Below are 14,924 nucleotides of genomic sequence, written 5' to 3'. Positions count from 1 at the left end.
CTGGAAAATCCCATGGACAGAAGAGCCTGGTGGGCTGCAGTTCATGGGGTCGCAGAGTCGGGCACGACTGAGCAACTAACAACACCAGTGGATAAGACTCCACACTTCCAGTGTCTCCACTGCAGGGGGCATGGGTTCAATCCCTGGTTGGGGAACTAAGATCCCGCATGCCGTGCGGTACAGACAAAAGATAAAAAAATAAAATTAAAATACCTCTCCTCTCCCCCTCAAAAATTTTTTTAAAAAACTGATCAGCAGGGATTTCCTCAGAAATTGACAAGATAATGCTAAAATTTGTACGTAACTGCAATAGTAAAAAAAAATATATATATATATACTGAAAAAGAAGAAGAAAGCTGGAGAACTTTCACTTCCTGTTTTCAGAACTACCCTAGGAAAGGAGAATCTTATCAACAAATGGTGCTGGGAAATTTTGGATATTTACATGCAAAAAGATGATCTTAGACTCTCACCTCACACCATATATGAAAATTAACTCAAAATGAATCATACTTAAATTTAAGTGCTAAAACAAAATTTTATACGATAACACAGGAGAAAATTTTTGACATCTTGAATTGTAATTGCACAGATGTCATAGATATGACCCCAAAAGCATGGTCTATAAAAGAAAAAAAAAAAAAAAAAAAAGATAAACTGGACATCAACAAAATTCAAAATTTTTGTGCTTCAAAAGACACCAGTAAGAAAGTGAAAAGATAAGCAACAGAGTGAGAGCAAAGTGTTTGCAAAACACATATCTGAGAGAGGACTTGTATGTAGAATGTGCAGAGAACTCTTGTACTCAGTAAAACAACTGGTTCAATCAAAAACAGATAAAAGATTTATATAAACATGTCACCTAACTAGATATACTGATAAGCACATAAGAAGGTGTTCACGATCATTACTCATTAGGGAAATGCAAACTCAAACCACAGTGAGTTACCACGTCACAACAGACAGACAATAACAAGCGTTGCTGAGGATAAGCCAGGAAGCTTCATCCCTGCTGCATGAATGTAAAATGATGCAGCCATTTTGGAAAGTAGTTTAAGTTTCTTTAAAAGTTAAGTATAAATTTACCCCATGACCTGGGAATTCTACTCTTAGGTATCTGCCAGGAGAAATAAAAACATTTATCCACACCAAGATCTGTACTCAAATGTTCTTAGCAGAATGCTTCAAATGGGCAAAAGAAAAAAAAGGAAACAACCCAAATATCCACTGAGTGGTAAACAGACAAAATGTGATGTGACCACACAATGGAATGCTACTCGGCAATAAAAGGAATGAAGCACTGACACGCGCTATACAGATGAAGTTTAAAAACATGGCCTTAAGAGAAGCCAGGCACAAAAGATCGCGTTGCACAGCCCCATTTATATGATACGTTCAGAAAAGGCGAACTTACAGAATGACAAAGTAGACTTGTACACTAGCAGCTGCCTCCAGCTGGGCACTGGAAATTGGCTCAAGGGATCTTACTGGGGAGACGGAAAGGTTCTAAAACTGATTTATGATGATGTGTGCACAACTTGCTAAATGTACTAAAACATCACTGAACACTGAAAATGGGTGAATTATATACAATCTGTAAAATATGCTTCAGTAAGACCATATATTTTAGAAAATACATTCAGCCTATCCTGTTAGTGCTCCCCATATTCCTGGGCTCCTCACCACCGTCCTGACAAGCAGACTCTTTTATGTCCATTTCACAGATGGGGACAGGCTCAGGAAGGGCTCAGGGCTTCCCCAACCATGCCTCGTGCTCTGCCTCCCACACAGAGGTCTCAAAGCCAAGCAGTGATCCTCTCTTGGGTCCTTGGAATTACGTGGTTTCCTCCCAATCTTCTCAATTCAAAAGGGCTTTCAGTCGGAGTCAAGCACTCACTAACACCCAAAAGAAATAAATGTAAGGTTAAGCCAAGTCAGGTGACTTGGAGACAGTGCTAAAGGTTAGTTAAATGACTTTCCTGGAGCATGTCTTATCTCTGCATTTTTTCCCTTAAAAACAGAAATGCCATGTGAGAGGAAGGTGTTGAGCAAGACTTGACATCAAGGGCAGAGCCCTCTGGGCCACTGAACAGAGACTGCTGACTCAACTCTCAGCATAAAGAGATGGGATTACTGACACATCCCGTGATTTCCTGGTGGAGGTTACTGTCCAGTCACTGATCATGCTGCCCCACCTCAGGCCAACTGTAAGCTAACTAAGGGCAACCTGGGGCAACCCAGGTTAACTAAGCTAACCTGGGGCAAAGGCAAAGTACATGTTCTTGAAATACTTGGCGTCACTGCCAAGGGGTCCACCTTCAAGCCAGGTAGGGGCTGGGAAGAGTTCTCATGGGCTGCTCATTGAGAGGAATATGTATAGTACCCCTTCCTGGCACATGCTCTGAGCACTGCTGAGGCTAAGCCCTGAGTCTGGGCATTGGGCGAGGGTGAGGGGGCTGCTAGCTCAGCTGGTAAAGAATCTGCCTGCAATGCAGAAGACCCCGGTTCGATTCCTGGGTCAGGAAGATCCACTGGAAAAGGGACAGGCTACCCATTCCAGTGTTCTTGGGTTTCCCAGCTGGCTCAGCTGGTAAAGAATCTGCCTGCAATGTGGGAAACCTGAGTTCGACCCCTGGGTTGGGAAGATGCCCTGGAGAAGGGAACCACTACTCACTTCAGTACTCTGGCCTGGAGAATTCCATGGACTGAGCAATTTTCACTCCTTAAGCCCACCACCACCTCAGATTTTCCAGAGGAGAATCAAGAGGTTTGGAGTGAGATTACATCATTTGTTCAAACTAACACACCAGATTCGGGAAGAACAGGAATTACACCTGGGGGTCTATGCAAGTCCACAGCCAACAGTCCCGACCGCCCGGCCCAGCATCTAGCTTGTACAAAGACAGCCCTCCTGGGCTAACTGCATTCTCCTAATTCAGTCCTGCTCAGCTCTGCTCTCCATCTGTTTCTTTTCTTAAAATATAAAAGTGATACTTTGTAACAAGATGGATTAACTATAAAAACATTATGCCAAGTGAAAGAAGCCAGACACCAAAGCCTCCACGTTGTATGATTCCATTTATGAAGTTTCTGGAGAGGGCAAGACAATAAAGACAAATGGCAAATCCTTGGGCGCAGGAGGCTGGGACGAGTACAGGCACAGGGGAACTTTCTAGAATGATGGGTGTGTCCTAAAACTAAACTGTGGTAACACTTGCACAACTATCTGAATTTACTAAAAATCACTGTACTATGAGATAGGTGAGTTGTATGGCATGGAAACATACCTCTTCAATAAAGCTGTTTCTAAAAAGTGGTAATTACACACACCCTTAAATATATAAAGTGAAAGGTGGTCATTCACAAGTATAATGACTGCCACTAGACCCTCCATCATCCTATTCTTTCCTCCCAACTTCAACATGTACAAGTTCTGGACTTTTCCCTCTCCCTCTCTGCCTCCTCTTGGCCCCGTGGATGCTCTTAAGGAGGCTCCTGAAGCCTTCCCAGGAAAAAGTGGCACTCCCTTCCTCTCCACCACAGCCCCCAGCTCGAGACCAGCAGAGGGGAGGGGACGTCAGCATTCTCCCAGCTCCTCACCTCTTCTGTTGCCAACACGCCAGACCTTCTCCTTCAGAGCCCCACTGCCCAGCAGTGACCTCAAAGCTCCCCTCAAGCCCCTTTCTCCTAGTGACTCCTGGCTCACATCTCCTCTCCTCCCAACACCCCCACCCCCCATATCCCAACGTCCTCCTAATGCCTTGTACAATGGTGAACTTCACCTTCAATCCACTTAATTTTCCTTCTCGATGCACTCAGATCTCTATAGTGAAAGAAACCTTCCTCTAGTCCCATTCCTCCCCTGGTGACCTATGTTCTTCTTTCTCCCCGTCACAAGCCTGTCGGAAGATTAGCCAGTACAACATCCCTTGTGTGGTTTGCACCAAGGGACCTCTTCCTCTGTCATCCATGCATTGGAGTCTGGCTCCTGCCTCCACCACTGCAGGAATTTGTCCTCCAAGACCTTCCAAGCCCATACTCAAGATGTAACATATCCCACTAACATCCGCCCAGACCCACCAATTCCCTCGCTGTCATCCATTCATCCCAGCCCCAAATGGAAAACAGAGAAATCCAATTCAATGTAACCAACACGGGTTAAATAACCATCATAAAGCATACAAGAGCGCTCTGCAGCAATCTAATTGTGCCCAGTATACTAATCTTCCCTAAACAAATTTGTGATAACGAGTGCTATGTTCACTCAAGGAAAACGTAAACCGCATAATATCATACATGAAACGAGTCGCCAGTCCAGGTTTGATGCACGATACTGGATGCTTGGGGCTGGTACACTGGGACGACCCAGAGGGATGGTAAGGCGAGGGAGGTGGGAGGAGGGTTCAGGATGGGGAACACGTGTATACCCGTGGCAGATTCATGTTGATATATGGCAAAACCAATACAATATTGTAAAGTTAAAAAATAAAATAAATTTTAAAAAAAAGTCTCTGCAGAAAAGAAAAAGTCTGTGTAGGTTCTATGGGAAAAGTTCTTTCAAATGCTCTTTTTGTTTCCCCTCACACTTTGAATTTTTTATTTTGTATAGGGGTGTTAACTGGCTATACCTCAAACGCTCTTTTAATGCTCAGTCTCCAAAGTCAAGACGGCAAGTGTCAGCAGTTGGCCAAGGAGAGAACTTGGCCGGCAGGGATACGAACCGAGGCCAACCATGATTCAGCAGCCATGCTTCCTCTGCCCAGCTTTAGCACCAGCATCCGCCCTTCTTTAGGGACAGAAATTTCAGTCTGTGCCCACTTCTTTTTGCTTTACTTGCTTCATTCCATTTTGATATGAAGTAGTTTACCCAGGGAAACTAGCAACACTTTAAAAAAATTTCCTGGGAGCAAAGGGTAATCAGATACCTATACTGAATAATGTTTAACCAATACATGGTTTTTAAAGTTAGTTGTATAAAAACCAGGGTGTCTGATGAAGCAGCCAGTCTGCTATCAGTGACCCGTATTTAATACCCCATCTTTCTGACCTGTGGTGAGAGGCAGAGGAGAAAACTGAGCTGGGTAGTTAATACTCGGATTCTTCCTCTTTAACTGGGTCAGGCCTGTGTGTGTGCTGTGCTTAGTTACTCAGTCGTGTCCGACTCTTTGTGACCCCATGGACTGTAGCCCGCCAGGCTCGTCTGCCCATGGGATTCGCTAGGCAAGAATACTGGAGTGGGTTGCCATGGCCTCCTCCAGGGGATCTTCCCAATCCAGAGATCGAACCTGGGTCTCCCGCATTACAGGCGGATTCTTTACCATCTGAGCCACCAGGGAAGCCGGGGTCGGGTTTGGGTGAAGAATTAAAAAGGTATATTGCCAATGAAAATAACTTTTTAATCAAGCCAAATTTCCTATTCAGCTAGCATATAAAAAGCATTCAAGAACTAAGTCATTCAATAATCATCAAATTATAGAGCTGGTAGGGAGTTCACCTAAACCAACCCCTGTTTAACTGTTAAGTGGCTATACCTCAGTTATATATCCCTCAGGAGGGAAACACTCACGAGGCAGCCCTCTTAAGCCATCACAAGCACAGATGCCAGGTCTAATCTGGCAGCCACTGGCCACACTTGGTGACTGAGCACTTCAAAGGTGACCAGCTGAAACAGAAAGTAAACATAAATCGGGAAAAAGAACTGGACTGACGGCACATAAACCCACAATGCGGGTCAGATGCATTCAATTGTGATTGCCTGTGCATCTCGTCTCTGAGAACTGAAAGATTCAATGACTTTTTTAATAACAACATTATGAAGGTATATAATTCACATATCACACAAGTCAACCTTTTAAATACACAAGTCAGTGGTTTCTAGTATGTTCACCAAGTCATGCAACCACCACCATTCTCTAATTCCAGAACCTTTTCACCATCCCTAAAAGAGACTCCATACCCAGTAATAGTCATTCTCTGTCCACTCCTCTGCCTAGACCTTGTCAACTAACTAATCTACATTCTGTTTTCAGAGCTTCCTGTGCTAGACTTCCATCTATAAATGGAATCCTGTGGTCCTTTGTGATTGGCTCCTCTCACTTAGGATAATGTTTTTAAGGTTCAGCCCTGTTGAAGCCATGTATCCGTCCCTTGTTCTCTTTTATGGCCAAATATTAACACCTTGTGCAGACAGACTATACTTTTTGTTTATCCATTTACTGGACACTTGGATTGTTCCCATTTTTAGGCTAACATGAATAAAACTGCTATAATCATTTGAGTACAAGTTTTTTTGGGGGGACGTACATATTCTTTTTTTTCCTGAATATATAACTAAGAGTGGAATTGCTGGGTCACACGGTAACTCCAAGTTTAACCTTTTGAGGAACTGCCAGACTGTTTTCCAAAGCAGCTACACCATTTTACATTCGCACCTGGAGGCTGCACTTTTAACGTATTTATGAATGTAGATTCTTTCCTCTCTAATTTCTGCCAGGCTGGTTTGCTGAGAGTGCCAGGAAAGAAGAGGAGGAAAGGGTGAAGGCAGAGCAGCAGGGCAGGGGTGTGGAAGGCAAGCAGACTCGTGACGCTGCTTCCAGAGTCCTGTCTGCACCTATGTGGCCTCACGCGAGTCACCTCCGGTCTTCAAGTCTCAGTTTCTTTATTTACTAAAATGAAGGCCCTAGACCAGTAGGTCTCAACTAAGGACATGTGGCAAAGTCTGGAGACAATTTTGGTTGTTACAGTGGCTGGGTGATGCTCCTGGTACCTAGAGGGTAGAGGTAGGGATGCTGCTAAACATCTTACATGCGTAGGGCAGCCCCCAACAGTTAAGAATTACCTGGATGGACCCAAGCGTCAACAGTGCCAAGGTTGAGAATCCCTGCATTAGACTGAGGTGACGACATACGGGCCATTCTGAAGAACAGCCAAAATGGTTTCCAAAATGACTGTACCACTTTATAATCCACTCAGCAATGGGGGCGGGGGATGGGGGGGGTGGGGGTGTTCCGCTCTCCACATCCTCATCAACACACTAATTTTTGCCAACCTAAGAGGAACATCCGTTCTACTTACAGTTGCTGGGGGGAAGGGATAGTTAGAAAGTTTGGGATGGACATGTACACATGGCCACATTTACAATGGATACCCAACAAGGACCTACTGTATAGCACAGGGATCTCTGCTCAATGTCACGTGGCAGCCTGGATGGGAGGGGGTTTAGGGGACAATGGATACATGTGCATGTATGGCTGAGTCCCTTTGTTGACCTGAAGTTATCACAATACTGTTAATCAGCTGTACCCCAATACAAAATTAAAAGTTTAAAATAAATAAAATCTTGATAGCTTCAACTCCATCCCAAAGCAAAACCAAACCAAAAAACAATAAATAAAAAGTCTCTTCTAATAACAATGTCCAGTTAACAGACTGCGAGTGTCACACGGGAAGAGGCGAGTCACTTTCTTACCTGGTGCCTGTAATTATACCATCCATTTGATCCTGCGACAATCACCACCCAGTGCTTGCCTCCATCCTCAGGGTCCTCCAGGGGAACAGCGCCAATTCCCAGGACCAAGCTGAGCAACACGGTGACTTCCCAAATCATCCTGCCCCCTTGGGGTTCCACTGCAGAAATCTAGGAAGAAAAAGTCAGAGTCAAGCGAAAAAGGACTGACAAAAACAGGAGAACACTACTGGCCCCTAAGACAAGACCACAGAAAATGGCTCAAAAAGATAAGACTATTTAGTCACCAGACAGAACACACCGAGGATAAAACTGATGTCAGAGCAGAATTTCATTCTCCGCGCTGCTGCCGTTTCCCTGGAGTGGAGCAGAGGGCTGCCCACAGCGCCCCCCCTTCACTACGGGCTGAACTTAGGAGAATAAACCGAAGAATATCGAGGAACCTCTAGGGGCAACTTTTTAAAGTTTTTGTCACAACTTAGAATACGGAAAACAAAATTCACTGACAAACTTCACTGTGTCGGAAAAATATCTACCACATACTATGAACTGTTTTAAGAAAAGAACAGACATAGAATGTGTGCATAGCAAAATGTGGAAGGCAGACAAAACCTAACAGTAGTTATTCTTGGGTGGTAGATAGGTAGAATTAAGAATGATCTTTCTTTTTGTCTCTCTTTACTACAAATAATATATATTACTTATACAACAAAGCTTGTAAAAATTCAACATACGCTTGATGTAAATGCTGAGGGGCAATTTATGTGTGTGAGCTATCTGGGTAAGCTATAGTCTAACACTGGCAGCCCAAATGAATGTCTTTGTATACTGCTTACAACCCATTTACATTATTCTGTACAAGAGGCTGGGCAAACATTTTAATCCTTGTTTTACTGGATGGGGAGGTTGAAACAAGAGAGAAGTGACTTACCCAATATTCACGGACAGTCAGCACTGGCCACAGACCAGAACCCACGCCTTCTGAATTCCTGGTCCACCCTTTCTGCTACATGGTCCTGCATCTCAAGCCTTTATTCTTAATGAACTACATGCCCAATTTTACACTTCACGGCCAAAACTTTAAAGACAGTTTTAAAGCACAAAAGGCAGAACTAAGGCCGAGTCCTGGCCACCCTGAAATTACTCAGACAAGTATGCTATTTTAATGCCCTGTGTCCTGACTATGTTATTTTTAAAAAAGCCTTCCTATGGCAGAAGCCAGGCCTGCCATTCTGAGATAAGAGGAAAAACAGTCATTGAGACGTAGGAACTCGGAACAGAACAGTTCCAAGGCTAACCTCTGCCTCTGATGCTTTTTGACAAAACAGTGCTCATTTACTCACTCATTAATGTATTCACTCATTCATTCACCTACTCAGTCAGAGTCTCCTGAGCTCTGACCCTGCCAGAAAAAGTGCTGGGGGATGGGAATGCAGTAGGGACAGGATGAAGCCTCTGTCCTCAAGGACTGCAGAGCCAGTTAAGGCACGAAACACCTCAAAGTCTAGGAAACCATCCTCAGCATCTGTGCCTAAGACTGTGCTAAACCTCAGAATGATGGGATTTCCTCTCAAGTGAAAAAACAGGAAGCCCTGAGTCTGGTACAAGTTTTAAAAAGTAAAGGCACTTTGGGCCAGCACTTCTCCAACTATACGCCCAGATTGCCTGGGGGGCTTGTTAGAAGGCAGAGTCTGACTTAGTAGGCATGGGCAGGGCCTGAGACTCTGCATTTCTGACAAGCTCTGGGTGATGCCCAGGACTACACTCTAGTCAGCTCTGCCCAGAAGCCCAGCTTCCTAGTCAAGAAACCGTACTACTCTATCTCCGCAAGACTTCTCCCAGGAACTCAATTTTTCACAGGTAAGAATTAAGAATCTGAGGTGGGAGGACTTCCCCGGCAGTCCAGTGGTTGAGATTCTGAGCTTCCAATGCAGGCAGCAAGGGTTCAGTCTCTGTCAGGGAACTAGGATCCTGCATGCTACACAGCATGGCCAAATAACAACAAAAAAGAATCTGAGTTGGTGCTAGATCCAGGTTTCTTTAGCTCCACTACAAAGTCATGGATGCACGGGTAACTACAACAACGTGCCCCAGATTTGATTCAAGATTGTCTTGAAATGGTCAAGATGAGTCACAGATGAGGGCAGTGGACTTCCCAGGCCACCCAGCCCCGGAACCCACTGGTCTATTAATATGTCAGTGTGTATGAGAGGATGTTTGCTCATGTCCACTTGACCTGCCCAGGGCTCACCGAGGGATAATAAAAGGGGAAGTGATACAAAGGTATGAATCAGCAGCAGTGAGGTCAGGCAAGAGACTGTCAAGCTCCCACCCCCAGAGTTCTGCAGTGGCCCCCACACTGGAGGGGAAGGTGAGCCAATGATACTGGAGGTCATGCAACCAGCAGCCTCCTGGCCGCAGGCAAGCCTCCCAGGAAGCCTTCTCTTGGGGCAGGTGTCAGCAAAGTCTCTGTAAAGGGCTGGAAAGTAGGTATTTTCAGCTCTGCAGGTCAAGTCATCCCCATCACAACTCTTCAGCTCTCCCACTGCATCACAAAGCAGCCAAAGATGATACAGAAACCAGTGAACACGGCTACATTCCAATGAAACTGAAACAGGCGGTCTCTGTGGCCCGCCCTCAGGAGCCAGAACTGAGAACACAGGACAGGTACAGTCTGGGGTTTTTATTATCTTTCATCAACAATCATAAAATAGGCTCCCTGGTTTGCATACCACGCTTTCTGAGTGTCTATCATGTGACTCAATCCTGAAGAGGCTGATCTGTCCCGAGGCACTAGTGCCTGACTTCTTCTTTTCTGTCTTTCTCTTTTCTTTTCTTTTTTCTGTTGTGCCTCATGGCATGTGGGATCTTAGTTCCCCTGACCAGGGGTCAAACCTGTGCCCCCCAGAAGTGGAGGCTCAGAGTTTGTCATTGGACTGCCAGGGAATTCCCCCTTTCATATTTAAATAAAATATACTAGAGTCGAATGGTTGGGCTGCCTGAGCAACAGAATAGACGCCACCAGCTCAACTGCCTAAATCCGCAAGCAAAAAACACCACCAGGGTATTTTTACAAATTCCAGTTTACTTTTCATTCTTCTACTAAAACACTAGCAAGTTACTCTTATTCATACACAGGGGACATTTTCAGAGTTCACATTTGGCGATGTTCTTGTCTTTTTTTAAATTATTAACACAGAGTTGTGGTTCCTTGAATACAATGCCAAGTTACAAGCCTCACCATGTGACACCGACTGGGAAATGCCACTTAAAAAACACATACACCAATACGGTGGGAGCGGTATGGGGCCAGGGGCGAAGGAAAGATGTGAAATAATACAATCCTTCCATCACCCTTAGCAATGAACACGTCTCAAAACAGCAGGTTTCAGATAGCAGTTTCCTGGTCAGCACTATTCTTGACAAAGTCGAGAGCAGGAAAACAAAGTCACAAATCATCTTGCGGCATATCTATGATTCTTGTTTCAGCAGAGTGAAAAGTTCATGAATAAAAAGTAAACAAGGATCCTTGGGACTTCCCTGATGGCTCAGTGGTTAAGAAGCTGCCTTCCAATGCAAGGGACGCAGATGTGATCCCCAGTTGGGGAACGAGGATCCCATACGCTGCAGGGTAACTTAGTCCACAGGCTGCAACTAGACAAGCACCGCAGTGAAGACCCAGCACAGCCAGAAAAAAAAAAGTAAATGATCCCTGCCAAATTGGCCCAGGGCACTATTTCTTGCCCGTGGCACTCCACGGCCCCAGTCACACAGGCGCAGTCTTCTACTTCTTCCTGTCTACTCGTCCGTCCAACACACAGGGCCTGAACACCCACCAGGTGCTCACAGGGACTGAATAGGGAGCCAAACTGGCGAAATCCTTCGCAGAGCTGACATTCTAGCAGAAGAGACAGGTTGTGTGGTGGTCATGAGAGCTGGGGAAGAAATAAAGGCAGAAGAGGAAGTCCCGGTGGGAGTGTCAGGTATCGTTTTTTCAAAAAGGGAAGATTTTAAGAAGGTGAAGGAGCTCACCCATTTGTAGCAGGAAAACCCCAGAGGCAACATATATGGTCATTTACTGGGGTTGTCTGTTGTTGTCCAGTTGCTAAGTCGTGTCCATCTCTTTGCAACCCCATGGACTGTAGCATACCAGGCTCCTCTGTCCTCCACTATCTCCCAGAGTTTGCGCAAATTCATGTCTACTGAGTTGATAATCCTATCTAACCATCTCATCCTCTGCCACCCCCTTCTCCTTTTACCTTCAGTCTTTTCCAACATCAGGGGCTTTTATCAAATAGGGTACTATTTAGCAAATCAATTATGTGTGTGTGTGTGTTAGCAGCTCAGTCATGTCCAACCCTTTGCGACCCCATGGACTGTAGCCCACCAGGCTCCTCCATCCATGGGATTTTTTAGGCAAGAATACTGGAGTGGGTTGCCGTTCCCTTCTCCAGGGGATCGTCCCAATCTAGGAGTCGAACCTGGGTCTCCTGCATTGCAGGCAGACTCTTTACCGTCTGAGCCACCAGGCCCTAAATCAAATATAATACATCCTTATAATGGGATACAGTGACAACTTTAAAAGAAAAAGGTAGTTCTTAAAAGTGGGAAGTTCTTAAGAGTGGGAAGGCCTCTGAGAGGATGCTCAGGGGTATGTGTTTAGTCTGCTAACCATTTGCAGGGAGAAAATGACCCAGGGAGCTGTTGCTCTAACCAGGGGAGAGAGGAAAGTCCCCAGGAGTGTTCTGCTGTTGCTATGCCGCACAGGGAGGGAAGGAGGGACATGCGTCGGTATCTATGAACCATGGAGTGTGCAAGACACTTTCCCATCCTCACAACAGCCTGTGAGCAGGCTCATTACCCGCTTCAGCTGAGACAGACTAGCAGAGGTAGAGAAACTTGGTGGAAAGTGGTACTGCCGGGTGACACACAGATCCGCTTCCAAAGATTGCTTCTTCTGCTACACCACCTCGCTTGTCACACCAAAAAAGCATTGTTTTTGTGAGTATCTCAGAGGCCCTGTAACCACAGGTGGGAGGGCTACACCCCACACTCCGGGGCCTCCAAGTTTCCTCCAGCAGCAGGATACCCAACATGCCTGCTCTTCATCACCCCACTATTTTAAGACACTTGTGGGTAATCGGTTATAAAAAGGTCTTAGAAGAAGAGCCCATCAAAGGAGAATTTGAACCACACAAAGTGGTTGGACAAGAGCCCATCAAAAGAGAACTTGAACCACACAAAGTGGTTGTCCATTGACAAAGTCAATGGACAAGCCTTTACAAATGAATGTCACCAGCCTCCAATGCCAAGTCCTCACTGCTCCCACTGGTCCAGCGACCCTCTCATGTTACAGGGCTACATGAAATCACTGATTCAACTGAAGGATTCCACTTCAGGCAGTGCCATCAGGTGGGGTCAGATCCAATAGGGGAGGTTTGGGACAGACCTGAGTGCACATACTAGATCAACTGTCAGCAGCAATAGAAGTAACAAGGCTACAGTTAGAGGACCATCTAAATAGCAGGATCAAATTCAAATCCACATCTGACACCAAAGCCCAGACCTTAACCACCCCCGTGACCTCCCACATCAGCCCTGTACTTGCTACTTGCTCTGGGTTAGAGACAGCGAACCATTAAAGCCAAGCAAAGCAGCTGGGCAGTGAATGACATCTGTAAAGAGACTTCCAAACCTACAGGTTTTAAGATCTTGCCCTCTGTTCTTTGCAGGCTTACAACAAAATCATCATGCAAGTGGTCCCTGGCTGATAACATGCAAAAGAGACCAGGACAGGAGACAAGGAGCCCTCTTTCACCGAACTGAAGTCAAGTTCCTCTGAGCCCTCCTCCTGACAAGACTTTGGCCCACTGAGCCCAGGTTTAGCAAGAATCCTGCAAGGATCTCCCATCTTTGGCATCTGATCAAGCTCCTCTTAGCAATTTTTCAGCCATTGCCCCTCCCACTCTGCCTACTGGCAATAAATCTCAGTTGTCCTTGATGTATTTGGAGTTGAGCTCAGTTCTATATGGAAGTCTTTCTCCTCTAATACAACAGCTAGAAAAAAATCCATCTTGTCATTAAAAAAAAAAAAAAATGGTTACATTACATGGCACATAGTTCTCCAACCAGGGACCAAACCTGCACCCCATGCACTGGAAGGAAAAAGTCCTAACTACTAGACCACCAAGGAAGTCCCCACCTTATCATTTTTAACAAATGCCAGGTGAAATTTCTCTTTAATACAGGACAGTTACTAAGTTACTAGTTCCTAAGTCCAGGGAGACCCTGCCTCACCTTAATTGTTCATCTGTCAAATGGGATGGTAGAACTAAATTATTAAGGGCCCATTCAGTTCCCATATCCTTTGATTTTCTGTTTCAAGAGTAAAATGGAAAAAAAAAGAGAGAGAGAGAGAAAGAAAAGAAAATCCAAGTAGTCTTATCTCAAATCTCAAAAAAAAAAAAAAAAAATGGATTTTGTTCAAGTGAGAGAATCAATGTTTTTTCATAGGGAACATTTATGATTCAGTAGCAAAGCACATTCTAGATTAGAGCATGTCCTTCAAAGTTACCTAATTCTGATGCTATGGAGGACTTCCCTGGTGGCTCAGTTGGTAAAGAATCTACCTGCAATGATTCTATGGAACTTTTTTCCCCCACAACTCTGTAAACTGTAGATACTAGAAATGAAAATAATTATTGTCTAAAAACATGCAAATGCATTCTATTAAGTGGAGGTGCAAGTGACTCCCCCTTTGAAAGAAAGAAGCCAGGTTGCCCATTGCACGTTTCAGTATTTCTAATCTACAAATGTACTTTGTACTTGGAATCTCCTTTCAACTGACAGTAATATATATAGAGTGATGTTGTTGTTCAGTCACTAAGTCACGTCCGACTCTGCAACCCCATGGACTGCAGCTTGCCAGGCTTCCCTGTCCTTCACTATCTCCCAGAGTTTGCTCAAACTCTTGTCCACTGAGTCAGGGAAGCCATCCAACCAGCTCATCCTCTGTCGCCCCCTTCACTTTTAAAAAATTATCTTTTAACATTTCAAAATGTACAAGCAGCTATAACATATTTCAAAATACACATAGTCAAGAAAGATTTTTTTAATTTACTAATGTCTAGAAGAATTTGATTTTTGGTTAATGGTTTTTCTACATTTTTATTTTCACTGCTTATTTGGCATTTGAATTTCTTTAAGTTTCTCCCAAATTACTATTTTTTTAAAATCTAGGATTAATAATAGTTTGTAGTCTTTCCCCAAATGAATGAGCATGACTTTTATAACTAGATGTAAATTCTTAAGTTTAATTTTGCTACAACTTATATTTTAAGAAATTGAAGGATACACGTTAAACTATAGAAATGTACAAATATAATATAAAATACCTGTTACCGTCATACAGATCAACTGTTAATATTTTGTAAATCTGTTAACCCTCTTTCCCCATAAA

At 44.4% G+C, this 14,924-nt stretch overlaps 1 protein-coding gene and 1 long non-coding RNA gene across 3 annotated transcripts in view; one reads left to right on the top strand and one right to left on the bottom strand.

Annotated features, from left to right (window-relative positions):
* The window catches only part of LGMN (legumain), a 35,908-nt gene that overhangs the window by 18,072 nt on the left and 2,912 nt on the right, over positions 1-14,924 (bottom strand). For both annotated transcript variants that reach the window (XM_006075426.3, XM_006075428.3), the window contains exon 2: positions 7,469-7,636. In XM_006075426.3, coding sequence (XP_006075488.3) covers positions 7,469-7,606 — 138 coding nt within the window. In that variant the 5' untranslated portion in view covers positions 7,607-7,636. The remainder of the gene's footprint in view (positions 1-7,468; positions 7,637-14,924) is intronic.
* On the top strand, positions 9,206-13,332 carry LOC112580935. The gene is made up of 3 exons (XR_003105291.2): positions 9,206-9,325; positions 9,966-10,132; positions 13,198-13,332. It is a non-coding gene; the product is annotated as an uncharacterized LOC112580935 (long non-coding RNA).

This window comes from Bubalus bubalis, chromosome 20 (assembly GCF_019923935.1).
Source record: "Bubalus bubalis isolate 160015118507 breed Murrah chromosome 20, NDDB_SH_1, whole genome shotgun sequence".
NCBI lineage: Eukaryota > Metazoa > Chordata > Mammalia > Artiodactyla > Bovidae > Bubalus > Bubalus bubalis.
This window is presented reverse-complemented; position numbering and strand designations above follow the sequence as displayed.